Consider the following 27251-nt stretch of genomic DNA (forward strand, 5'->3'; position numbering starts at 1 on the left):
GTCTCATTGCAGATTTTGAAGGAAAATTTCCTAACAATATATAGCCAAAACAAAAGTGCTTGTACACCAAATACGACTACACTAATTGTGTAAGTACAATATCTTTATGTTTGTTTGTCCTGACGAAAGCTCCGCAGACCCTTCCAGGCCCAGGAGCTGAAACATGTCGACGTATCTTGTTAACTATACTATCAGACCCAGTAACTCGGTCTAAAATTGTATCACCCAAATTTTAACTATGGTAAAAAACATCCCCTATTAAAGAACTTCCGGGCTGTTTACCATTTTAACAATTTCTTCCTTTTTTTGCACATTTTACTTTACACCTTTTTTCACTCAAAATCTCTGGACACTGCACCCCAGACCAGAGGCGCCTCGGGTGAGGCTGGCACATTCACTACTTCGGAGTAGCCAATGATAACTGCCACAACTCTAATGTGGGGCGGATGAACCAGATATACCGCACCTCCTTCCAACCATAACATAGAGTTTTTTGAGGCTACTCTGATCTTTATCCCTTATGCCAATGGTCATAAGGTGTAACTAGTGTCCGTTTTTCTATTTTTGATAACTAGTAACTAACCTTGGGGAATGAAACGGAGACTTTGATCCCTTATCCCTCTTCTGATCAATCACTGTATAGGCAGCGTACAGCTGCGGGATTACATTTACTCTTCCATATAATATATAGAGAAGTAATGGAAGGCATCCCTGGATTGAGTTTCGATGCAAAAGAAATAGACGAAATACTAGCAGGTCAATCACTGTTACAAAATGTTGAACTCATGGAAACCCTAGCACAAACCAACGATTGGGACAATCTCACAGATAAAAAAAGAGAACAGATCCGCACTTCCATTCATGGAATAATAATGACGGAATATTTGAGAGTGAAAACAGCACCTAAAGGCCTCTGGGTTAACAACGCACCCAGAATCTTTTTACATGACCTAGCCTTCAGGATGGATTGGTCGTCCATCTCCTGGAAGTGTACCTTGGACTACCTCATTTTAATTGTCAAGACAGCAAAAAGATTATCGGATGCCCTACTAAAGGAAATTGAAGAATGTGAAAATGAACTGAAGAAAGGCATCAATCCTGCTATCGTTAAGAAAAGATTGGAAGAAATAAATAAAGAAATGGATGAGACCCGTGAATTCATCATGCAGAGTAAATTACAAAAACTCAGCAAAGAACTAAAAAGATTCAGCCGAGAAAAAATGCACCCATATATATCAGATGAATACACAACACGGGACACTGGCTCTGACAATGAATCCACAGGGACCAATTCCTCAAACAGTTCCGTCACAAGTGTGGATGAATACACTACAAAAAGAGGACGTAACAATTACAGGAACCAACGCCCGAGAAGGGGTAATAGATGGCAAAGACCTTTCTACCCGGGTTTCAACATGCCTTTCTATCCACAATACGGAGGGTGGATGGATCCATTTAATCGAGGCATACAACAGATGCCACAACTGGATGAACAACAAATGGCCACTAATTCCAACCTACACCAACAAGAGCCACCTTTTTTATCCAGGGGCCAAAACCAAACAAGAGGCAGAAAAAAGACAATAAGATGGCAGGACCAACAGAGAAACGTCCAGACCAGGAGCATGGCTGCAACACAACCATCAACCAGCAAGACCAAACCCTCGTAGTGAATCTCTCCGAGTTACAACTGACCCAAGATCAAATAGGAGTCTTGAATAAGGGCTTAAGCTTTGTGCCAACACCTCGACTGGATATTTTCAAATTAAAAAGCGAATTAGCAGAATTCTGTAGAACTCTCAAATTAAAAGCATTTTTTCACAATACTACCAACAACCAAATAGAAGGGGACACTTCATTGCGCAAAAAATCTACATTCAATCCCCCTCATGCCAGTATTCCGCCCGAATTCCATACCTTCGAACAATCTTTAATGAAAGGCGTGGACCTTTTAGACAAGAACAAAAAAACTTTCCAAAACCTTTCCAAAAAAGAGCGAGCAGCCCTGGACTCACTAAGGCAGAATGAGAATATAGTGGTCAAACCCGCTGACAAAGGGGGGGGCATTGTAATCCTAAGTAAAGACGGCTACAATGACCAATGCCTTACCCTTTTGTCAGACACAAGATTCTACAGAAAACTACTTATTGATCCAACAGAAAGATTGCAAAACATAATATCTAGCATGGTCCACGAAGCAGAGATCAAAAATTGGGTAACCAAAAAGGAAGCTGAATATCTCATCACCTCGGACCCAAAAATCCCCTATTTCTACTCCCTTCCAAAAACTCACAAGAATAGGTCCCCCCCTCCAGGGAGACCTATAGTGTCTGGAATAGGGTCAGTCCTCGAGTCGCTCTCGAAGTTTGCGGACGAATTTTTAAAACCCCTTGTACAGCAAACACCTTCATATCTGAAAGATACCCGAGACTTGTTGGGACAGATTCAAGCAAAAACATTTGATCCGGACACAATGACTTTAGTAGGTTTGGATGTGGAGTCACTGTTTACTAGTCTGCCACAAGATGACACACTACAAGTATTGGAAGATATACTTTACTTTGAAAACTGGCAATACAACACACCGAGGCATTTCATTCTTGAATGTTGTAAATTAGCTCTGAAAGAAAACTTTTTTGCCTACGAGGAAGACCTTTATCTTCAGACCCATGGAACATCGATGGGCAGTGCCTTCGCCCCATCGGTGGCAGGGTTGTATGTGAGCAACTTCGAGAGTAAGTTTATCCACAATGCAGCCAACGAGTTCTCTCCCAGCATCCTTTACTGGAAGAGATATATAGATGACGTGTTCCTAATTTGGGACACATCAGTCGACCTGGAACAATTTATCCACTGGCTTAACCACCTCGATCCATGGTTAAAATTCACCTACACTTCCAGTAACAAAAGTTTGGACTTCTTGGAACTCACAATTTTTGTGGAAAACAACATTCTACAAACAAAAACCTACACAAAGCCTACTGCCAAAAACAGTTTGCTCTCATACCAGAGCTACCACCCCAAGCCACTTAAAGACAATCTTCCTTTTAGCCAGTTTCTCAGGCTAAAACGCAACTGCAGTAAAAAAGAAGATTATCTGATCCAAGCGCAAGAGCCGAGTCAAAAACTGTCAAAAAGAAACTACAATGCAAAAACAATAAAGTACTGCAAAAAAAGAGCGAGCAATCAACCCAGGGAGTGCCTTCTACAAAGCTACCCTAAGGCACAAACACAGGATCTGACGACCTGTGTCACCACCTTCTGCCCATCAACATATGAGGTAAACAAATTGATAAACAAAAATTGGCATATCCTGAACACTGGAATCTTCAACTGGCCAAAGCCGAGGTTTGCCAATCGCAGAACAAAGAACATCAAAGACGTTTTAGTCCATACCCGTCCTTTGAAAAAACAACAACAATCCATCACGAGGGATGTGACTATGAATCCGGTAACTGGCCACTACCCCTGTGGTTCTTGCGTAGCTTGCAAAACCACCACAGTATCAAAAACACTACAACTAACGGAGACACTGTTATGGACACAACGTCAGCATACGAATTGCAACTCATCACATGTTATATACATGATCACCTGCAAATGCAATAAGAGATACATTGGTATGACCTGCCGCAAAATCAAGTTGAGAATTGGCGAGCATAAAAGCAACATCCGCTTGAAGAAAAATACCACCAAACTATGTGCACATTTTGTTGAGATGGGCCATTCGTGTGAAGAGCTTCACTGGACAGTGCTTGAAATGCTTACCGAAAAAAATACCATGTGTGAGCGCTGTTTGTTTGAAAAGGAGCAAAGGTGGGTGGACCGTCTAAAAACCTGTGAACAGGGGTTTAACGATGCCATTCCCTGGCACCGTTTTGCTAACTGACATAAAATCTGTTAAACCAATATGCTCGAACATGAAATGAAATATATACATTAACCATTTTCAACACTCAGCAGCGTTGGACCAATAAAGTTACCAGAGTAACAATACATCGAAAAAAACCAAGAAAAACCTATGAAACTGACACGTCCATGTGACCGATGATGCACCTTTAAATAATCTCAGTGCTTCTACCGAGCCACTCCCCGGGGCAGAGTCAGCACAAGGCGAAATCCTCCACACACGCGGGTAATGGCGCCGACCTTCAGATACACCGGTAAGACGAACAATTCTTTTTAACTAACGGAGTCCTCTTTATAACAGCTCTGAGCTCCATGCTGCTACAAAAACGACACCCCGGTGAAGCAGAGTAACATTGGCTACAGGTAGGCAAACATACCCCTTTCCCTTTCTATTAGCCACAGACTATCTACAGGGCTTGAAGTAGCACTGTTTGCAGGGCTTGTCTGTCCCGTTTCCCGCTACATTAGCGTTGCCTTGTGTTTCGATAAAGTTCTGTTCCCCTATCAGTACACTATAGAGTGAGAGTGTTCATGTTATACCTATAGTTTTTTCCACGCACTTTAGACCGGGCTTGTGGAAAATAGATACCAGCGTACCAAACTAGTATTCCGTCTATGAGGATCGGCGATCCCTAGCGAGACCCAGAATCAGCATCTTTACTCTCCATTATTTGCCTTTGCAAAGATAAGAAGTTTGTGGTAATGATAATGTCACGTAACCAAACTTGAATAATGAAATAAGGTGTGTGTGTGTATGCAATATATGTACATTATTTTCGTCTCATTGCAGATTTTGAAGGAAAATTTCCTAACAATATATAGCCAAAACAAAAGTGCTTGTACACCAAATACGACTACACTAATTGTGTAAGTGCAATATCTTTATGTTTGTTTGTCCTGACGAAAGCTCCGCAGACCCTTCCAGGCCCAGGAGCTGAAACATGTCGACGTATCTTGTTAACTATACTATCAGACCCAGTAACTCGGTCTAAAATTGTATCACCCAAATTTTAACTATGGTAAAAAACATCCCCTATTAAAGAACTTCCGGGCTGTTTACCATTTTAACAATTTCTTCCTTTTTTTGCACATTTTACTTTACACCTTTTTTCACTCAAAATCTCTGGACACTGCACCCCAGACCAGAGGCGCCTCGGGTGAGGCTGGCACATTCACTACTTCGGAGTAGCCAATGATAACTGCCACAACTCTAATGTGGGGCGGATGAACCAGATATACCGCACCTCCTTCCAACCATAACAGAGTTTTTTGAGGCTACTCTGATCTTTATCCCTTATGCCAATGGTCATAAGGTGTAACTAGTGTCCGTTTTTCTATTTTTGATAACTAGTAACTTATTACGAGCAGACAAGTGTCTAGAGAAATACGTGACTAAAAGACCTGCAATCACATACAGAAGGGGACTCGCACTAAAACTTGCTGAGCCCGAGTTACCCCACATCGCCCCGTAATGACAATTGGTTATCACAACATGGGAAGGATTTTCATAGTTGCAATCAATGCATGGCATGCAAATGGGCAACTCCTAAAAAGACATTTTTACAGTCCAAACGGTAAGAAATATGAGATCAGGACAAACATTAACTGCCTTTCTAAATTTGTGGTCTACGCGATTGAGTTTAAGTGCAAGAAAGTATACATCGGTAGTACTATTAGACCCTTAAGAGAAAGAATAGGTGAACACATGAGGGCAGTAAAGCAGGGTGATACGAGATATCCCCTAGCAGCGCACATGTCAATATGCCCACTACAGACAACAGACGCTTTGAATACTACGGTATAGACCAGACACTCAGACACCCCAGAGAGGAGGGTGGGGGGGGGGGGGGTCGTGGGGGGGGACAGGGAACTAATGCTACGCAGAAAGGAAGCTCTATGGATACTCAAGATGCGTAGCAGAGTGCTGCCTTAACATTGACCTGGAGCTACATTACTTTCTGGGGGGACGACAAGTGAATGACACTATGTATGGACATACGTATGCCTGAACATTATTATATAATGGGCATAGATCTTAAATGTATTACGAGATTTTCATTTTGCCCACGTGCCTGTGGGGACAATAACTGCAGCGTCTCCTGCGCGCTGTCACCCAACTCTCTGCATAAACAAATTTACACACGGCGCCCAACAACCAGGGCTGGAGCCGGCCTCATGCAGCAGCTGACGCGACTAAGCAGCCCTGCTGGCACACTAACCTGGAAACGGACTGCACTTTCCCACACGCGCAGTGTCTCTAGCGAGAGCTGCCACCCACTCAACTCTTCATACCCGGACAACGTCAGGACGGGCTGCTAGTATTATATAATGGTCAAATATCTTAAATGTATTAAGAGATTTTCATTTTGCCACGTGAAATGTACACTGTATTGACGAAACAATGAATTGATTTAATACTCACCATGAAACAGTGAAAGCATACCAGAAATTAACTACATATTATTGATACTATAAGGGTTGAAGATTGGCAAGGTACTGATTGACGATAATGTGCCTCGCATTCGGTTTCGAAGAATATAATGGACACTGGTGGATTTATCACATTTATCCCAAGAGATATTATGGAAGTTTATAATGAGAATCTTTACTGCTCCAAGATGTCAGCTATCTTTAGAAGACGCGATGGTCCGTCATTTATTTTCAGTATCTGTGAACCGGAAGTTAAAACAATGAGGAAGTGGTGTTTGGTAAAGGGAACTTAACCCCTTCAGCGCGGTGCGAATTTTCGCGCTGTGCTGAAGGTTCTAATGAGCCTATCGGCTCATGACGGAACGGTTCCGTCATGAGCATGGAAGGGGTTAAAAGGAAATGGCGCTGAATACCTGGAGCTTCAAACCGCACACTGTTTGCTGGGACTTTGTATTACTGCAGTACTCTGCTCCGTAATCCAGGTAAGATTCGATCGAGGCTCCACACAGACGAGGGCATTGTAGATACTTTATGGTATACGGACTCAAGGGTACAATGTAGCTAACTACATTCACGGCGTTCTGATGCCTACTGCATACCTTACACAGTACTTGCTGGGATTTGATGTTGTTACAGTTCTCTGCTTTAAAAGTAAAAGTAACAATAGACTAAGGCTCCACATGGGCAATGGGCATAATATAGATTGACTGAACGAGATAACACTGTGTTGATTTAGAGTGCACAATGGGGTGATTTAATTTACGGTATTTGATGTTATTCTAATACAATTCTGTGCTACATTTCTATGATGTCGGTACAACGATAGGTTAAAAGACGAAAGTACTGGGACTTATCGTCAGTTCAATTGCGTGGATCTGAGCGTCGTGTTTAAATTCCATTTGGGTTAACAATAGATAAAATAACGGTGATAATTTTGCTTTAAAGGACGTTTATGTATGTTTTGTGTATGCACACAGACCTGATATTTTGTATTGATTTACAGAGACGAATTATATGGTGGATAAACTTGGATTGGAAAATTTAAGGAATTGCGTTATTGAACGACAATATTAATCCTTAGAACCCTTCTGTGGGTCGGAATTAACACCACATTTACAGTAGGTTTACGTTAAGTCCTTATTGGTTGAAATTAAGGAAGAGTTAACACTTATAGATCAGTCAATTGGCTAATTATTCGTGCTTTCTTCTACTCCACAGAATTTTATACTTTGTATGTTTTAAAAGAAAATTATACAAATACCTATTATGTCAATCACGGGAACTTAATGGTATTAGCTACTCCACGTTGCTTGCACGGACCCATTTTTAAACCACAAATCATTACTGCGAACATCACCACTCTTACATGCAAGGGTGGACTTGCTTTATTGGTAACCTCGGCATTTCTGCACTATTACCCTTGGGCGATCAGGTTTCCTAAATTCCGCTAGCATTTTGGCATTTGGTTTAACTCCGCTCTCTCCATCATATACTCTATCTTGGTATTTCTGTGGCTTTTATTTATGTGATAATTTTGTTTTGCTTGTACTATCAAACAGGAGAATGATTTAGCTAACCCTGCTTTTGGACTATGAATGGCCTTTTTTATGTACAAGATTAGTCATGGTGACGTAAAATTATGTGGCATTATTCAATAAAACGGATATATTTATTCCTTACAGCCTTGAAGTCGCGGGATCACACCCTATTGCGACGAAACACGTGTTGGCTGTTGCTGGAAAAACCTGAATAAAGCGTGACAAGAAAAATAAAAAAGAAATACTGTATAATTTTGCCATCACATTACTGTTTAGGATTGTTACTAATATGGAGACCTTGTTATAATTTAAAACGTGTGCTTGGGAGTAGAGCTCATGTTTTGCTTCATGTCGAAGGGAAAGCCATCAAACCTAGTAGACTCCTGAAGATGTAATTGCACACTAAAGTTTGGTGACCAGTGGCCAAATGTGTCATGGTGTAAGCAGCGTATAAGAGGCCAGGTTTTAGGTTGAGCCTGGGCAGTGCATGCGCTGTTCTGCATGGCATGCAGTATTCAGGAATGGACTTAAAGCGCCTCCCATCTTTTCAATTGGCTCCTGTTACTGTCCTTTCTAAATGGTTGCTTCCGGTTAGTTAATAGGCCTCTAAAGTCCCTCCTTAGTAACACCTTGTCTGCACTTGTAACCTTACATGAGTACTGGACTTTTTACTTTTGTTGTTACTCTGTCTGCTTTATCTAGGCTGTGAGCACCATTTTCTTTAATGATTTTCCCCTATTCCACCCACAACCAGCATGTACAAAGTAAAGCATTTTCTCCCCAGCATTCACTTTATTAGTAGCAGTCATGTGGGGCACCCGCCTTATTTAGTATTCATCTGCTTAGTAGTAATCGGGTCACGCACCGCTTTAGATGTTTGAAGCTGAAGTGCGGTGTGACGCAATTGCTACAAAAGTAAATAAATGGAAAAAAGCAGGTTGACGCTGCATTTCTTTTCCATTTATTTACTTTTGCAGAAATCTTGGCACACTGTGCTTTAGGTTTAAACATCTAAAGCAGGGTGTGACATGATTACTACTAAAATAAAAAAATAAAAATTATTTAAAAAAGCTATAGCCGCCGCCCGCTTTTTATTTTACAATTCATTACTTGTGTAGAAATTGTTTTCAAACAGGTTCATGACACTTCCTGTTTTAACAAGGTGGCCGCTCTGCCCTTGTGTATTATTTATCAACACTGCTCCCAACGCCATTTTAACATGTCGGCCGGGTGAGCTGTAGTGAAGTTGTTTTTTCACGCAATACCCGGCGTATTTGGTTTTAATACAGCAGCCGACAACCAGCGGTAAGCAGCTGGTGGGCTCTACGCTCACCATAACTTTGTTATATGGCTAATATGAGTACCGGCGCTCGTAAAACATGTCTGCGTGCGAATGCTTTGTTGCATTTCCATTTAACATGGGCGTGTCTGCCGGCATGTGGCTGAGTGTATGCTTGTGTGTGACATTTGCAATGAAATAGGTCTCGCATTTGCGAGTGTTTCAGCGATTGTCACTGTAAATGACGATGCCTTTTATTGATGTGCTGGATTTTAAAAAACAAATAAAACGCAGTGTCATTTACAATGCCAACAGCTTAAACTCACAAATGCGAGACCTGTTGCATTGCAAATTCTTGCTGACACTGCAGAACAAACTCCTGCTTAAAAAACTAAAGAGAAAATGTTCAACTATACCTATCAAGTGTCCACTGAAGACCCATGCCCCTAGGACCCAGGGAAACCATTGATGTGCCTCAAACATGGTAAAACAAAGATCCAACCATTTGGTTGAACGCTTGATGAAGCATTGGCTTACAAGTTAAGCTTGTGCACAAGAAAAGGTGATATGAGAATATTCTGTACACGACAATCGCAGTAATCCTTACGCTGCTTTGAATTAAATGTCCAGACCCTAGATAAGTAAACGATCTGTGAAATAGGTAACAAAGGTGGAACGAAGTACACGAGTGTCTAACATTTGGAACTTACCCTAAACAAAAACTTTTTGCACAAACAAAAAGTACACCTCGAGTGTTACACGGAGGTAAATTAATGTATAGGTAAGTGGATGCAAAGGGTCAACAAAAAACAGTTCAAGAAAAAAGAAAGTTAACTCTAGTACCTTTGAACCAATCAGAAAACATGTGAATGTCATTTGGTGTACTAAAAAATTTGGTATCCACCTTTCAATAAATAGAACAAACATACACCAAAACTGTATAAAACTTAATGTTATTCTTGATAGAGACCAGACGCAATATAAGAGGACTGCTAAAATTAACCTGTCCTGGGTAATTAACACATTATTCCAGCTGAGTGAATTAATTTTAAAGCGCTCCTGTATTTTTGCTTTGGATTTTGCACTACTCAAACCGCTTTCAGAATTTAGCTACTCAAGCTCCCACTCAAAAAATTGGTTATACCGGTTTTCAATTAAATTACTTACTCGCTTAGTTAAATAGTTCTACCTCAGCAGAAAAATCACCAGAAAATGTCGAAAAGCCCAATGCCAGCTCAGTGATTATTTTGGAAAGTTATGTGCCGGCTACTATGGGGTAACAAACTAGCATTGGCATAGCCAATAGACCTCACCTTTGGGACCTTATAAGTACTTAGCCATGCAGCACGATATGCTGGGTGCAACACTATCTACTGCAGCAGTCAGGTGTCAACTCCAAACACTGTTTTCAGAACTACGCAGTAAGTGTGCCCAACAATAGAATAACTTTAACCTGATGTGTTGCAAGAGTGAACATTGCATAGTTCTAGTTTGACAGACAAAAGTACAATACATTCAAGAACGTTTATGCAACCTGTAGCCACCTATGGAACAGCCCATAAACCATCCGTAATTCATGGTACCTGCCTAGGTTCGAGCTAAAAAAGAATGCAGTATATAGAAAAAGACCTGCTCACCCTACTGTAGAGCGAGAGACGGGCATGCCTCCTCATAACATCCCCTATTCAGCAGAGCACAGCAAGTATCAAATGCATCTCTCCTTGGACCACCTAAAACGCAAGGGCCGAAGACTTGACATTATGGTGATGTGCAAGCTTTATAAGTCACCACAGTCTGCGCAGCCAAGTGATAAAGTGAGTGTCCTCACACTGGGCTTGCCCAACCTGCACACACTCAGACAAACATAACACTGAAAGTAACCTATACATTCTTGTACTGTGCAAGCCAGCAGAGCATGCAGGGTAAATGAAAAGGAACGCAACATTCACCTTGGTCATCTGTGGCAAACAGGACGCCAAGTGATATCCAGCCTTCTGCGCCTCCATTCATATTAACATATCACAGACAATGACATATGGTCCTCAGTATTTCCCCTACCAATAATTAGCAACAAAGCGCCATGAGTGATGCAGAACCCTTACCCTGGCCACCTCTGGCAACAAGGCACTGCCAGTGACTTTACAACACTTGTTTTTCCTGGTAGGAGGGCACTGCAAGCAACAATACACCAATCAGCCTGACCACCTACTGTAATTGAAGCACAAGTGAAATGTACCCCTCATCAAGGCCTTTCCCAGAGCGCAAAACAGGGAAATATTTTTATAGCACCTACTACGCCTGCAGTGGAGCCCCCTCCATAGAGGCCTGCGACGGGTGAGATAGGAGTGCACAGAGCCCTCCCCCTCTCTGGTGGCTCTTCCCTGAACATCAAACACTATTTTGCTTGGGATCACCAGAAGCCTCGAGCACACAAAGAGGTGTTGTAGAGAATACCACAGGAAAAGTCTTGCTGGATGAACGACGGGGAGGGGTAGCGCATGTGTGAACGGGTTGGGGTATGGAAATGCCGCCAGCTGATAGAGTTTAGATGGAAATGCTTAACATCCAGAGCTGCAGACTCTGCCAAGCAGAGAGGGGGAAAAATAGCGCCTATTCCGGAAAATCAGACCGGGTTGGGTAAGAATAGCCAAATTTGAGCATGCAAAGAACCTAGCACACCTCTAGCAGAGACTCCTCCAAATAGGCCTGTGAAAGGGGGAGCTTAGAGTGCACTGAGCCCACCCCCTGACTGATGGCTGCTCCCCAGGGGCATACTGTCTGTGCAAGAAGAGGCAGCAGTACAAACACTATTTTAAAGAGGGGCATTTTTGCTCTGATCAACGGAAGGCCCACGCACAAAAAGGTGTTGCGGTGAATATATACAAAATAATAAGACGCGACACAGGGAAGCATTGCCGGGTAGATGAGGGGGCGGGATAGCTCCAGTTGTGGGACAGCGTTGGGGAATTGAAATGCCTTCAGTTGAGTGCGTTTACACTAGGAGCAGTAATGTGTGCCAGCAAGTGGCAAGAAAAGTGGCAAACAAAGCAGTGCACTAAAACAAACCATATTGCCCATAATGTAAGGATCTATGTAGCAGAGGCAGTCCCCGGGGCAGGAGCTAAACGGCCACAACACAGAACAAATGTACACTGTTCACTGACTAAAGCAATGGATTTTGTGAAGGCAAACCAAGCAACCAATAAAAACACGGTGGGCATGTTCAAAGCCTCCCGAGGGATTACAGCATGATTTGCAGAGCATGCATGCTGCTTCTAGGCTCGACCTAAACATTTAGGCAGAATTACACCCAAAGGGTGCATGAAACTGCAGCTGTACATGCTTTTTCGGTCTGGTCTCAGTTCAAAGGTTTTTTGAAACCCTTCAAAAAATGAAGGTATATATATATATATATTTTAAATACCTTGTTATTCACATGTCTCCTGGTGTAAGACAGGACAACATGCAAGGCAGACTTTAGTTGGGGTGGGGGCGTCACTTTAACAATGCAGCCAAAAAGACTTTACATAATCAAGCCTTCACAAATCTAAGAACTAAACAGTTTAGAGGTCTTGTTCCATGCCTAATGGTTCAAACACTTGCAAGAGTGTGTTAGTGATGCGGTTTATGCTAGAGTTGAAGTTAACAGAGTTTTAGGCAGAGGGATACAAAATGTGGATCCCAAATAAGCCATCAGGTACACAGAGTATCAAGAGTGTGGTCTCATTTTTGGTTAGGTTAGATAGTGATGAAGGGGAGGGAATTTCTCCTTTTAGAAAAAGTGCCTTCTCACACCCATGTGGTTGTCATGCTTCATCAGGCGTGTGCTCCTCGTGGGGTTGTGCTGCTGTCCCTCACAGGCCCTACGAGAGGGCTCTTTGTCGGAGATCTTTTAGGAGAGACGCCGCAGTTGTGCGTGTGTTGATCTAAAACATGAGCTAGTTAAAATTACCCTGCGCTACCCAGAAACAGAATTTTATTCAGGGGTCCGGGTGGTAAGATTAAAAATAAAGTATAGGGAGAACCTCTTTTCAACAAATGTAGTAGAGGAGCGAGGATTATCCTTGTGCTCTTATCTGTGAGTTAAGGTGAATTCAGGTTGACATGTTTCGCGCTACGCATTGGTCCCTAATGGATCCAGATGCGCTTCTTCAGGACCAAAATGTGAAGATAAAAATTAAAAATAGGAATTGGAGAATACTACACCCTTTATCCTATGGTACCTAAAGTTAGGAGTGTGGGCATTGGAGCGCCTATTTGAGCGTCCGATTGGCGTTCCTGAATCCAACACCACAATTTCTATGGCTTGGCTTCCTCAGCTTAAACATGCGGTAGTGAAGTTACCTTACCTTCCTTAGTTGCAACCCAGTACCTGCCCTGCCGCTCTCAGGTTTACCACGTGCAGATTTTGTAAACACAAATAAAAAGCATCATTTAAAATGTCAATAGCTCAATCTCTCGCAAATGCGAGACCTATTGCATTGCAAAGGCTAGTTTTCCTATTGCAGGCAGGACGACGTGAGCAGCTGGGACAACAGTCCGTGTGTTTTTCTGGTTCTCTCCCTTGTTGCTCGACAGCACGGAAGATGGGTCTGAGGGACATGGCTGCTACTTTACTCGCAGCCATGCACATACATTTTATTTACACAGCCACGTACATGCTTTCATGCAATCTCGAGCAGTCCATCTCCAAAACAAGCATTTACAATGCAATGGTTTCGCCTTTAGAAAAGTTAGAGCTATTGGCATTGTAAATGACAAACTTTGTATTTATGTGTTGGTTTTGTCATTTACATTGCCATTAGCTTAATCTCTCGCAATGTGAGACCTATTGTACCCTACGGACGAGCTCAGCAGACAGCAATTACTACCACACACACACACACACACACACACACACACACACACACACACACCCCGAGCCACACACACACACACACCCAGAGCCACACACACACACACACACCCACCCAGAGCCACACACCCAGAGCCACACACACACACACCCAGAGCCCCCCCACACACACACCCACCCAGAGCCACACACACCCACCCACCCAGAGCCCCACACACACACACACACCCAGAGCCCCACACACACACACACACACACACACCCAGAGCCACACACACACACACACACCCAGAGCCCCACACACACACACACACACACCCAGAGGCAGGGCAGCCCACATCTCACTTCTTACTGTTTGAACAATATATTTGGGGACCAAAAGTGTATTGCTACGTTCTCCCTACCTCTCTTCACAGAAAAATCTAGGACTAACACAAAAACACACAAAATCTTTGACTCTGAGGAAAGGCAAGTAACCATATACATTGCTAATCCACGGTTTGAGGAAAAAGCAACGGCCAGCCACCCCGTTATTGTCATCTACCACGCACTGAAAAATACTTAGCCAACAATTGCTTTTCCATCAAAACCTGAACAGGAATGAGACTTCTAGGCAAAGACACAGAAACTCGATCCATAAAGAATGGAAGAATACCTTGGCTGGCACCATTTTCTTGCAGGAAAATCAGTGATTACACAGAGAATACAAGGGTGTGGAAATGCAGGAAGCTTTGGGTGGTGTGACCTATTTACAATCAAGGATAAGGGGGAAGGTAAGCACCTTGTAGATGGTCCCTAAAACCTCAATTTGATCTACACACTGTGGGACAAATAGATGCTGCAATCCACATGCGAGGAAAAGACAGCCTGGTTTCTGACCTATCCACCAGACAACTTTGCAGTTCACATTTTTTTACTATCAAAGGGCAGCGCAAATTTACATTGTCTGCTAGCTGCAGTTACATCATGCTGCTGGCTTCACGACAGCTTAGCCCAACAAGAGGCGCAAGTTTGGGAAACTGTATTTAAAACTTTGTTCTAAATGTCATACACTGCTTACTGCAAGGCACCGCATTAGGGAAAGGGGTACTACTTTTTATTAGCCTATGCAGAGCATGTGCTCTACTTTTAAACATCTAGGGGTATACCCAAATCACCCTACAACACCTGGGCATCGAACATTCAAAATACAAACATGGTATCCTGTTGGGATCAATCGCATAATAAACGTTAGCCACAGTGAAATATTCAATTTGACGCGGGGTTGATGGGGCTGCCGGGATTCAGCTCTCCGTGGTTCGCAGGGACGGTGGCCGGGAGGGGGGGGGGGGGGGCAGGGGGGAAGGGAGGGAGGGGCAGTGTCGCGGGCGGCACACGAACAGCGGGAGGGGGGGTGGGGGGGGCAGGAACGAGCAAACGGACAGGAAGGGCAGCGCAAATTTACATGGTCTGCTAGCTGCAGTTACATCATGCGGCTGGCTTCACGACAGCTTAGCCCAACAAGAGGCGCGGAAGAGTCGTGGAAGGCAGCGGCGGAAGGCTCCCACTGACCCACCATTGAGGTCAACAGTGTTTACCATTGCACACGTAGATGTGTATACGTTTGTTGCCACTTCACGGACGGTGGGATAAATTGTACCTCCGCTGAGATGGTTTCACCGTGTGTGTGCAGTTCAGGACCCCCCCCCCCCCCCCTGCACTGTGGTGTGTCTGTCTTCGTTAAGGGTGATTGGGCGGTGGAGCCGCATGGAGGCCTCTCCCGGTGGGCCCGTGAAAGAACCGCTGCCACTGTTCATTTCCTACGACTAGCACAGGGCACGGGTTACGGTTCAACGTGAAAACATGTATGTTCCCGAAAGTCCTCATTAGAGCTGTGGTACTATATCAGAACTAATTCGTTCATCTGACAGAAAGCCACGGTTACTTGACCCCTACCCCGAGGTGAACGCCCTGCTCCCTTATGGGAGATGCTGGCTGCGACCACCTCGCATTATGATACAGCACGTTGATAGTTACGTATCTGTATTTAATGTGCCTCCTAGGTTCCCAGCTGTAGAGTGCATCTACTGACGTTCTTCCGGTGGGCGTGATTGTCAGGCATCGCTATTGGAACTACAGAACGTGTCAGTGACTGCCTTGCACACAAAGTGCCTTGAGAGTTGCAACCGTACGAGAGCTTTACTTTCTTTCCCTATGCGGTGAAGAAGGGTCGTGTAAGCAATGCTGGTGGGCTGCCTCTATTAGGGCACACTACTATGGTATGAAAGTCGTTATTTTTTCTGCATTAAAGGAATGGACAGCGGGATGGCGGGAAATGAACGGCCAGCGGGAGGGGGGGGGGGGGGGGGGGGCGGTCGGCCGCCAAATGGCCCAAACAAACCTAGACGAGCAAAAAAAAAAAAAAAAAGCCCGCCCACCACCGCATGACGTGGCCAAAAGAGAAAAATTCTCAGGAACGCCCCCGAATCTGGTCCGGCCTTGACTGACAGATCTGGCTCCCAATGGCTAGCCTCCATTTATGGAGCTAGCCAATGGGAGCCAGGGGACGTTCCTGAAGCACATATAGTAAACAATAGATTTCACCTGCGCCGAAAAGCTGCGCATGAGTGCGCAGCCTTCGGCCAGGCGAAACCTAAAAACAGCAGCAGCGCTACCGATCCACTTCCTGGCACTGTAAGTCTTCAAGGATGTCTCTGCTCCGTGTCTCCAGAGGAGTCAACGGCTAGCAGGTTAATTGAAACTAAACAGTTATACTCTAATGAATAGTTGGGATCTTTGGTGCACGTTGGGAGTTCTTGGATGCCACGCACATTAGTTCTAAGAGGCTTGGGAGGAGATTAAACTTCGCCCTCTGGTTTTAGTAAAACTAAACCAGACACGCATCTTTTATTTACGCAGCAGCCATGCACAGGCTTCCATGCAATCTCGAGCGGTCCACCTTAAACAGCAGTGGCGCTGCCGACCACTTCTTGACTCTGCACGTCTTCATAGGATGTCTCTGCTCTGTGCCTCCAGAGAAGCCAGCAGCAGGCACGTCAGTTGAAAGTCTGCTGTTGTATTAGATTGAAAACTTGGGACTCCTAGGCGCACTTTGGGAGTTCTCGGATGCCCCGCACATTAGTTTCTAGTGGCATGGGTGGGGGATTAAACTTTGTTGTCTCATTTTATTTCAACTAAACCATACGGTGCTGTAAGCCAAGCGCCAGCTTGGACTTCTCCAGTAACAGCTTGGAGACTATGTAGAATACCAAGAAAAAGACAACACTTTTGCATGCCCAGTCCTTCTACTTTGCTAATAAAGTCTCTGTATGGGCAGACTTTTGTCGACCTCCATTGGACCTCTGTCCCCTCCCCCTGGCATTCGAGCACGAAAGTGTTTTGATAACAAATGAAAGACAGGAGGGTTCCAGATAAAAATATACAGTGGGTTGAAAAACACTGCCCCTTACTCTCTTGGCTAGAGCTGCCCTTTATAATATGACTAGCAGCCCGCCCCGACGTTGTCCGGGGGCAATGAGGCTTCAGGGCCAACCGCCCACCCCGGCCCCCGCCCCGACATGGTCTGTGTCCCGGAGCCGCCTCCCGTCCCGACATTTTACGTGTCCCTTTGCCTTATCTGAGCCGGCGCGCCTGACTTCACCGCCGCTTGTCACCGCTCCTCCCGGCCCGCCCAGACGTTGTCCGGGGGCAATGAGGCTTCAGGGCCAACCGCCCGCCCAGGCCCCCGCCCGCCCCGACATTTTACGTGTCCCTTTGCCTTACCTGAGCCGGCGCTTCTGACTTCACCGCCGCTCCTCGCCGCTCGTCACCGATCCTCTCCGCTTCTCCTGTCCGCCGCTCCCCCTCGTCATCACGCATGTCGCGGACAGCGCTACGTCGCAGCCAGCGCTACTTCCAGGGGACTACTTTTTTTTTTAAAGTTAAATTTTTAAATGTACGTTTAATTTTTATTTTATATAGCCTATGTCCATCTGCACACCCTGACGTTTTCAAGGATGTATCGGGTGTGTGGATTGGCACTGTGGTTCCCGAGTTTACCTGGCTCAAAGGTTTGTGTTCTCTCTTTATAATAGTAGTATAGATAGCGCTTTCCAGTTTCCTCTATGCCCTACAGAATACGTCATATCCCGTCCTGCCTCAATACTTCCAGGCAGTTGACTCAGGTCCGCACTGCTATGGAATAGCGGCACATCCTGAATCGCTCGTCAAACTTACAAAAAGCTGGTACGACCGAGGTATCGCTTTACCCGCCATTAAATCATATTACTGGGCCTCACAGTTAGTGGTCCTCATTTACTGGGCACACCGGCCCATCACGGACCCAGCATACAGGATGGACAGGCACAATATGGCTGCGGGCAATCACTAAAGGGAAATGTATGGAGGGACTAGACATACGCCCAAAATGCTGCATTGGGTTGGAAGGGTAAAATTATACAAGTTACTTCGCTGCTAGAGTTGAACCAGTTGGGTATGCTCGCAAGGCAACCAGGATTTGATAAGTGGGATCTGATTGGACTCTCTACGGTTGGGGACCTGTGGGCGGAGTGGTTCCGTTTGGTGAGCTACAACACAGTACCGATTGCACGAGGTGGAAACGTTTCGATATCTTTAGGCAAGTGCATTATATAATGCAATTCCCAAGGGTTCCGATCCACCAGTCTCTTCGCCTCTGGAGGATAGACTCCTAGACTACTCTCCCGGACAAGGCCATCTCCCTGACCCATCGTAAAATACTTAATTTACTGGAAACTCGCGACAAACGAAGTGCAAAATGGTGTGATGACGTGGGGGGCATACGTGATGAGGATTGGAGGGAGGCCCTGGCCTCGCCCTGGTAAGTGGCTATCCGCTCCTGTTTCAAGCTAAGACAGCTTAAAATACTTCCCAGGGCCTATTATACTAGTTTGGTGCTTGTTAAAATGGGGCTCCTTGATTCCCCACTATGCCCCAGGGTTGTGGTTCCACTGGTACCTTCCTACACCAGTGGTGGAATGTCCGGTCCTTCAACGGTATTGGAGTAGGATTGTGTCCACCATGTCCCGAATCGGCCACAAATCTATTGAGGCCTGCCCTTATTTGTCTATTGAACATTTGGGAAGCCACTGATCTGTCACGTACTGAACAAGTATGGGTATCGTTGGGCTGTATGGTGGAAAAGCGTAATATCGCCAGAACATGGAGGGGAGGAGTTGGGCCTGAATACTTTGACTGGGCTGCCCACATGGACTGGTGATTGCAGGCGGAGAGAGTGGTGTATGAGAGCAGGGGATGCCCAGGCAAATTGAATAAAATATTGGGCCCCAGGAACAAAACAGAGGTTTCCTGTGGTACCCCTTTTCCGACACTCCCCCACTTGATGTTGACAATGAGACGCTGTAAGATTTTAATGTATGTATGTGACCAAGAATCTTTGATGATGTCCTTGACCCATTACACCGATTGTATTTAACTGTATGTTTATGTGGTGCGACTTTGACCATCTTGCCAACTGCTCCTTACTGCATTTGTGTTTTTTGTAATGTTTTCTGTTGATTGTTTCAATAAAACAAATATTTTATTTAAAAAAATACAGTGGGGGTACTTTATTATTGTAAGTTTTAATTTTCCTTTCCTGTCTTTTGTGGAATGTTTTGGGAAATATTCTAAAATTAGTTAACTAATTTAAACTTTATAACAGACATTTTTATTGTTGGCCATATTTTATATCAAAACAATTTCTATAAATGTATACTGAACCTTCTACAAATTAGTAAGCAACATGAATGTACCTCCATTATGTTCACCAACCTTGTTAATGCTATTAATCTGATCTGAAGGTAGCAGGGTAGAAGCTCCGGATGAAGCACAGTACAGAGTTACACCACAAATCACTTAAGCACTTCCAACAATAAGCATTTGCTATGCAATAGCTCTCGCATTTGCGAGAACTGGAGCTATTGGCAGTGTAAATAACAATGCTTTTTATGTATATATTTTAAAAACCTGCAAACTACGCATAAACACGCACTTTATACTTCTAGTTGTTGCTTATAAAAAGAAAGGCTGCCAACAGATGTGCCTCTTTTACTGCCAGCCTTGCTTCTTGTAAACAAGGACTAGAATTACAAAGTGTGTGTTTTGAAAATCTTCAAATGGTGCATAAAGGCATTTTCATTTACAATGCCAATAGCTCAAAGTCTTGATGCTGCACCTCACCTCACCTCACGCCCTCTCACACCCCCACACTCTCAGAAACCACTTTCCCAAACAGACTTATATATGAACTGCTTCTAAAGTTATCAAACACATTCCCATGCACACTTCTCTCAAACGCACACACCTAATTTAAACTCACATTTCTCTTGCACATGCTTTCACACACCTCTCCCTTCTCACACACAGCTTCACCCTACAGACACTCTTGCTAAAGCTCTCACGCACACTATCAGCTTGCCCTATCTGATACTTTCCATCACCGGTGACCCTCGACATTTTGAAAAGGTGAACGAAAATGAAACCATTTTCATTCTTCATTCCCCCCTTAAATATGTTGCTTTGTGCAACCCTCAACTTTGGGAAGAATTTCATGTTAAAGAACAGTAGATGTTGCAGTGCCCAGTCTAATGTGCTGCATGGCTAAATACTAATAAGGTCCCAAAAGCGAGACCAATTGCATTGCAAATGATTGTTCATAAAGGAGTAATTCCTTAAAATTATACCGGTGAAGAAAAAGATAACAAATTTAAAAAAAATAGATAAGTAAATACTACTGCAAGCATTGCATTCCAAGCATATGCACATAGGGTGACAAAAACGAATTCAGGATGAAGAATAGGTACTGGATTTGATCTCCAGCACCAGGTACTGAAAGGAAGCGCAGGTGTCACTTGATAATCAATTCTCAGAGTTAGTGCAAGCCTGCCAGAGACCATACCTTTGTAAATAAGGCTAAAAACGAATGTCAAAAAGGTGGGAGGGCAACAGATGTACACGAGCTTATGGGAAGTAATATTTCCAAGTTTCCAACAAGAACAAGAGATTTCAACTTCGAACTGCTTATCACCGCTATCTTTAATGTAGCATCAGCTGCTTATCTGAGGGTCTGGAGTAGTGAAGCGGGGGGGGGGGGGGGGCGGTCCCTCCACTTTTTGAACAGGCGTAGGGATATGATAAAGTTGAATCAATAAAGGGAAAGCATGCCATCAGGCTCTATCACGAGCTGAGGCAAGCCAAGGAGAAGCTTGTAGGAGATGGGACAATGACACCCCCCAAACCAAGGGGAGGCACGCACAATACTGTGATCCACACCGGGAGAGGCATGCACGGCACCACAACTCAAGGACAGGAGTGCCCACTTACATGACCCAACTCAAGTGAGACATGCACTTCATCAGGACGACGAGGGGACGTACACGCCACCACGACCAACTAATTGGACGCACAGACACCACCAGGACCGATGCCAAAGGACCACTAAGCCGCAACAACTAAGTGAACGGGTTCAGTGCACAACTCCTGACACCACATCTGCCATCCCATTCACAAATTGGTACCCCCTTCAGTGTTGTTCTTAGGTCTCCCATCCACAATCCCGGTCCAGAAACCTCGCTCCGTTAACTGCCTTGCATGACTATCTCAATCAACCCTAAACACGTACCATTCATCCGGGGGCCTGACCCCATCGAGATACATTAGTCTAGATCCCAGGATTCCCTTCCTAGCTAGTCCCCCCACCCACTTCAATCAGAATTACACATGCAATAGCCATGTCTGTTGGTCCCCCCACGACCTCCGAGGCCCCGATTCCTTGAATCAGCTCCCCTTGGCCTCTGGTGGCCCCCTCCCAACGTTCTATGGGTCACTCACCGGCCGGAGCTTCCCCCCGGGACTCACCGGGCCCTCCTCCCGCCTCCATATCCGGGGCCGCGCTCCGCTCCACGGGGGGGCGCTTCTTCTCCGGAATATTGGCTCCGGGGTGGGGGCGCAGGAGGGAGAAGAGGGGGTCCGCCGAGGGGGACGGTCAGGGGTGCCGAGTCGATGTGGGTCCGGGAGGCCACCCTCCTCCGGAACCTGGGGGCAGACGTACTGACGGGCTGCTAGGGGAGGGGTGGAGAGTTACAAGGGGGCTATGGGCCGGTGCATGAGGGGGCGCGTGCAACCAGTACACCCAAGCGCGCGACAGTGAGCTGTGCGATCGCCGCGCTCCCGATCCGCGGCGAAGAAGCGGTACGGCAGGAAAGTGCCGTGCGACATAGCGGCCATCTTTAAGAGTTCCCAGATCCTTTGATTTCTTATGACAAAAAAAATGTTAGTCCATTATTAGAAACGTTTAGATCCCTAAATAGTAATATAACATAACTATATCGTAGTTCATAATGGCAAGCTAGCTAGTGAAGCTGTATTTGCAGAATAGTGTCAGCTTTGATATGCTTGTAGCGGTGCCCCCTTCTAGTTTCGTGCTTATATGCTTCTATAAATCTAGAAACGTTTAATGTAGTTGTCTGGGGACAACTTCCAAACTACAGAAAAATACGCCATTTCGAAATGGCCAACAGGTTTATGGAACAGAAGATCAAACACTTACTTCGCTTGCTCAACTTACAGCCACATTCTATTGCAGAGAAGTTGTTTGACCGCCTTTGAAATACAACTATCGCTTAAGTCACTGGATAAAAATACCATACACGATGCAAGTACATTAAAAAATAAGGATCTATTTTATAGCCTGTGGCGAGTAAAATTTTAATTAATTAAAACGTGTGAATTAACAAAGAAATGGGTACATGCCGACGTTTGCTATACAACTTTAAAGGCCAATGTCCGCTTAAATTAATTTACATTTTTCTAACAATTAACTTTGCTCATTCATTTATCAAAAAGGCTGCACTACAAAATGGCCGCGGCCCTATCGTCTTCCTTTAGGGAGGTACACAATGCTGGGCGAGAAGTACGCAAGCACGCGCACAGGGTGAAGTATTGCAGTGAAAGCGCGTGCGTGATCCCTCAGCCCCTTTAACTGTAGCAGGACTTTAAATGGGAAAATAAACACCTGGAAACGGGGAAGGACGGGTGAGGCTGAAAAGTGTGAGGGCAAATGAGTTGGCAAGCGCCAAACAAGACTAAGTCATGATGGGATAAAGTGAAGAGGCAGCAGAGGAGATGGAAAAAAAGTTAAGGCAATGGAAAAAGAGCACACCGGCAAGGTGTGGGCAGGAGGCAGTCCAACTGTGCAGTACAGTACAGTTTATTTTTTGACATTTTCTAAAGTTATCTGCGATTTTTTTCAGCCCAACCTGAATTTCAAGGCACTGTTTGAGATACTAATTTTTAATACCTCAGCTGAGTTGCTAGTGATGGAGCGAGTTTTAGAAATTAAATAAGTTTTGACTTGCGAAGTTAAACTCCCATAATGAATTAATTATATTAAGAAGTTTTTTGCACGAGTGTGTACTAATCAACCTAGAATAAAATGCATACACAAACATGAGGTTTTAACTATGTGCTCTTTGTTGCATCTGCAAGTGTGTTGAAAATAATAAAACTAACATTGTCTATTTGTTTTGTCAACATTAATTGTGGCTGATTAAATAAAGGCATGTGCTTATTTTAAATGTGCTTCTGTCTATGTCGATGTCTTATATGTGGCAAAGGCTCGTGAAGAATCCTGAAGTCCATGTGAAGAAGGTCTTTATAAAAGCCGCTTATTTGTGCTTAAAGCCAGATAACAAACTAATGGGTTAATATTAGTAAAGGGTGGATAAGAAAATGACTTTCATTACTCGAATTAATCCTAGCTTTAAAATGGGTGTTTGGAATCCTGTCGTGATGAGCCGAGCACAGCTAAAGAACGTGGAGAAACTTGCCACAAATGATGTACATCAGAAAATAAGTTAATGGAACTGTGCAAGATGTGCTCCGTGTTGTATATTTTCCAAGGACAGGAAGCGGCAGAACTGCCAAGCGGAGGAAGCTGTGAACTGTTATTCAATAAGTTGTTGCGATATCCTCGGAAGCTAATGTCGCTTGTGGACAAAAGATAAAGACCCTTTAGAAAGGCATAATTTTGGATCGAAAAGGCAATGAGCTAATGTGGACTGACTGCTATCAGCCAATGAGCGCGCTGAATGTCTCTGAAAAAGTATTCGTTTAGTTAGTTTAAGATGGAGAAAAGGTATAAAACTTGGCCCCTTGGGAGGAGCTTTGCTGGCTCGTTCCTGATCCCTGAAGGGAGTGAGATGCTGACGGACTTTTGACTCACGTAAGAATAAATCGAACTAATGACTTTCCTTAGGTTTCAAACTAGTCAGATAGGGAAATAGAATTTAGGGAATGACTCTTTTTGCTTAAATAATTCTCATGCTGATCCGTTTTGAAATGACAGTCTAATGTGCCTTTACTTAATAAATTTGCTTTGAAAATGCTAATAAAGATTTCTTATTAAATGTGCTCTTAATTTGAAAATAAAATTAATAAAATAGATTTTGAAATGACAAGCTGGTCTTGTTCTTTCCTGAGTCTAGTTACCATCAGTTAATCAGTTTCTTTATGATGATGATATACTGCAGTTGTATATAAAGTGTAAATAGTTTTTGAATAATTCTGGTTAATTAGGTCACATAATTCAGTTGGCCAATATTTGTCTCAGTCATTTATGAGCCTAGTGAAGAGTTTATGATTAATGGTGAGTATCATGGTGTTGGGTGGTTTTGTTGAGACAGATTTCCTATAGGGCCGCTGGATCACTAGTCTGGGCCGAGCAGTGACCACCATCATTAGTTTTTGCAGGAAAGCAACCAGTCCTGTCAAGCATCACGCATCACTCGTGACACTAACGCATTTCAGTGCGGTGCTCCGCATCACCGCACTGAAATGCATGGTCACACATAATGCATAGTTGCAGTCTCAGGTGTAGCGGGCTACAGGGATCTGTGGTCTGCCTGCGCCGGCGCGCTGCTTCCGTGGTCTTCTTGAAGCAGTAATCCCAGCTAAGCGCCTGACAGTCCCAGGCTCTGCCTCTTTGCTACAGTGTTTCTCCCCTGCCGCGCAGCATTGAGTCAGCCTGCCTTAGGTAATGTCCATTCCCAGCTAGCGCTCTGCAGTCACACCTGCTGACTCCGAGAGCAGGGAGTTTATTCTTCTGGAAGTCACCCGCAATAATTATGGGGCAGCGCCGTTGATTATATTGCACGTGAAGGCCCGGCCTGTGCCTTGGGGATCTTCAGGGTGGGGCAACAGGTCACACTCAGGTGCCACACATGGAGACTCCACCGGTGGAGAAGGCAACACCCTGTCCAGACAGAGACAGACCCTGACCAGGAGATCCAACACTTTCAAGTTCCCCAACAGCTCCAGAATCTTCATCGAAACCCAGATCTAAATCACTTGACAGCACACAGTCCCCCACTCGATTGATGCCAGGATTCCGGTGGGCCTGGAAGAAAGACATTCCTCGTGCTGGTCGCTCCATTCCTAGTCACCGTGACTTTGGTCCCATGCACTGTCTGAACTATTCATGGCTTAATCTCAAAAGGCAGGTTAAACTTCCATTTAGGGTGCCGGTTCCGCACCATAACAGCATCCCCAACTTTAAATTAGCTGGTTCTCACTACACACCCGAGATATATGGTCATTCTTCAGCTTGTGTTGCCGTAGTTCGTCTGCTACCAGCTCATGTTTGGCAGATGCAGCTTCGAGGTGAGGAATCACATCACCCATTGGTCGATTCATGCACAAAGACATTGGGCTTACTTTGGTGATAGAGTGAGGGGTCATTCAATACTCTTAGAAAACCACATAAAGCACAATCCAAATCATGCCGTTTTGCTACTATAATCCTGATGGCCTTAATAAGAGTGCACATAATGTGCTCCGCCTCTCCATTGGCCTGAGCCCAAAGGGGAGTGATTTTCTGGTGACTGATTCCTCCAGTCAGTCAGTCAGTCACTCACGCTCTCCACTCTCGCTCTCTCCACTCTTGCTCTCTCCGCTCTCTCCACTCTCGCTCTCTCTAACCCTTCCTCCACTATCTCTCACTCTCTGCAGGGGGATGGGTACATTACCTGCAAGGTCCACAGGCAGCCAAGGTGGGCCTGCCTCTCTCTCTTTCCCCCAGTTTATGTTTTTTTTTCTTCTATCTCTCTCCCTCTGTCTCCCTCCGTCTCCCTCCCTCCCTCCGTCTCCCTCCCTCCCTCCGTCTCCCTCCCTCCCTCCGTCTCCCTCCCTCCCTCCGTCTCCCTCCCTCCCTCCGTCTCCCTCCCTCCCTCCGTCTCCCTCCGTCTCCCTCCCTCCCTCCGTCTCCCTCCGTCTCCCTCCCTCCCTCCGTCTCCCTCCGTCTCCCTCCCTCCCTCCGTCTCCCTCCCTCCCTCCCTCCGTCTCCCTCCCTCCCTCCGTCTCCCTCCCTCCCTCCGTCTCCCTCCCTCCCTCCGTCTCCCTCCCTCCCTCCGTCTCCCTCCGTCTCCCTCCCTCCCTCCGTCTCCCTCCCTCCCTCCCTCCCTCCCTCCCTCCCTCCCTCCGTCTCCCTCCGTCTCCCTCCCTCCCTCCGTCTCCCTCCCTCCCTCCCTCCGTCTCCCTCCCTCCCTCCGTCTCCCTCCCTCCCTCCGTCTCCCTCCCTCCCTCCGTCTCCCTCCCTCCCTCCGTCTCCCTCCCTCCCTCCGTCTCCCTCCGTCTCCCTCCCTCCCTCCGTCTCCCTCCCTCCCTCCGTCTCCCTCCCTCCCTCCGTCTCCCTCCGTCTCCCTCCCTCCCTCCGTCTCCCTCCCTCCCTCCGTCTCCCTCCCTCTCCCTCCGTCTCCCTCCCTCCGTCTCCCTCCCTCCCTCCGTCTCCCTCCGTCTCCCTCCCTCCCTCCGTCTCCCTCCGTCTCCCTCCCTCCGTCTCCCTCCGTCTCCCTCCCTCCGTCTCCCTCCCTCCCTCCGTCTCCCTCCGTCTCCCTCCCTCCGTCTCCCTCCGTCTCCCTCCCTCCGTCTCCCTCCCTCCCTCCCTCCGTCTCCCTCCCTCCGTCTCCCTCCCTCCGTCTCCCTCCCTCCGTCTCCCTCCGTCTCCCTCCGTCTCCCTCCCTCCCTCCCTCCCTCCCTCCGTCTCCCTCCCTCCGTCTCCCTCCCTCCGTCTCCCTCCGTCTCCCTCCGTCTCCCTCCCTCCCTCCGTCTCCCTCCCTCCCTCCGTCTCCCTCCCTCCCTCCGTCTCCCTCCGTCTCCCTCCCTCCGTCTCCCTCCGTCTCCCTCCCTCCGTCTCCCTCCCTCCCTCCGTCTCCCTCCGTCTCCCTCC

At 45.7% G+C, this 27251-nt stretch overlaps 1 protein-coding gene across 2 annotated transcripts in view; it reads right to left on the minus strand.

The window, feature by feature from the left end:
• Positions 1-22179, minus strand: part of AGO4 (argonaute RISC component 4) — a 464331-nt gene extending 442152 nt beyond the window's left edge. Inside the window, exon 1 of one of the 2 annotated variants that reach the window (XM_086956500.1) lies at positions 21860-22179. In XM_086956500.1, the coding sequence (XP_086812626.1) occupies positions 21860-21908 (49 nt within the window). In that variant the 5' untranslated portion in view covers positions 21909-22179. The remainder of the gene's footprint in view (positions 1-21859) is intronic. The other variant, XM_086956502.1, reaches the window with a different exon arrangement.
• Between the last annotated feature and the right edge of the window lie 5072 nt (positions 22180-27251).

Source organism: Lissotriton vulgaris, chromosome 2_1, assembly GCF_964263255.1.
Source record: "Lissotriton vulgaris chromosome 2_1, aLisVul1.2, whole genome shotgun sequence".
Taxonomy (NCBI): Eukaryota; Metazoa; Chordata; class Amphibia; order Caudata; family Salamandridae; genus Lissotriton; species Lissotriton vulgaris.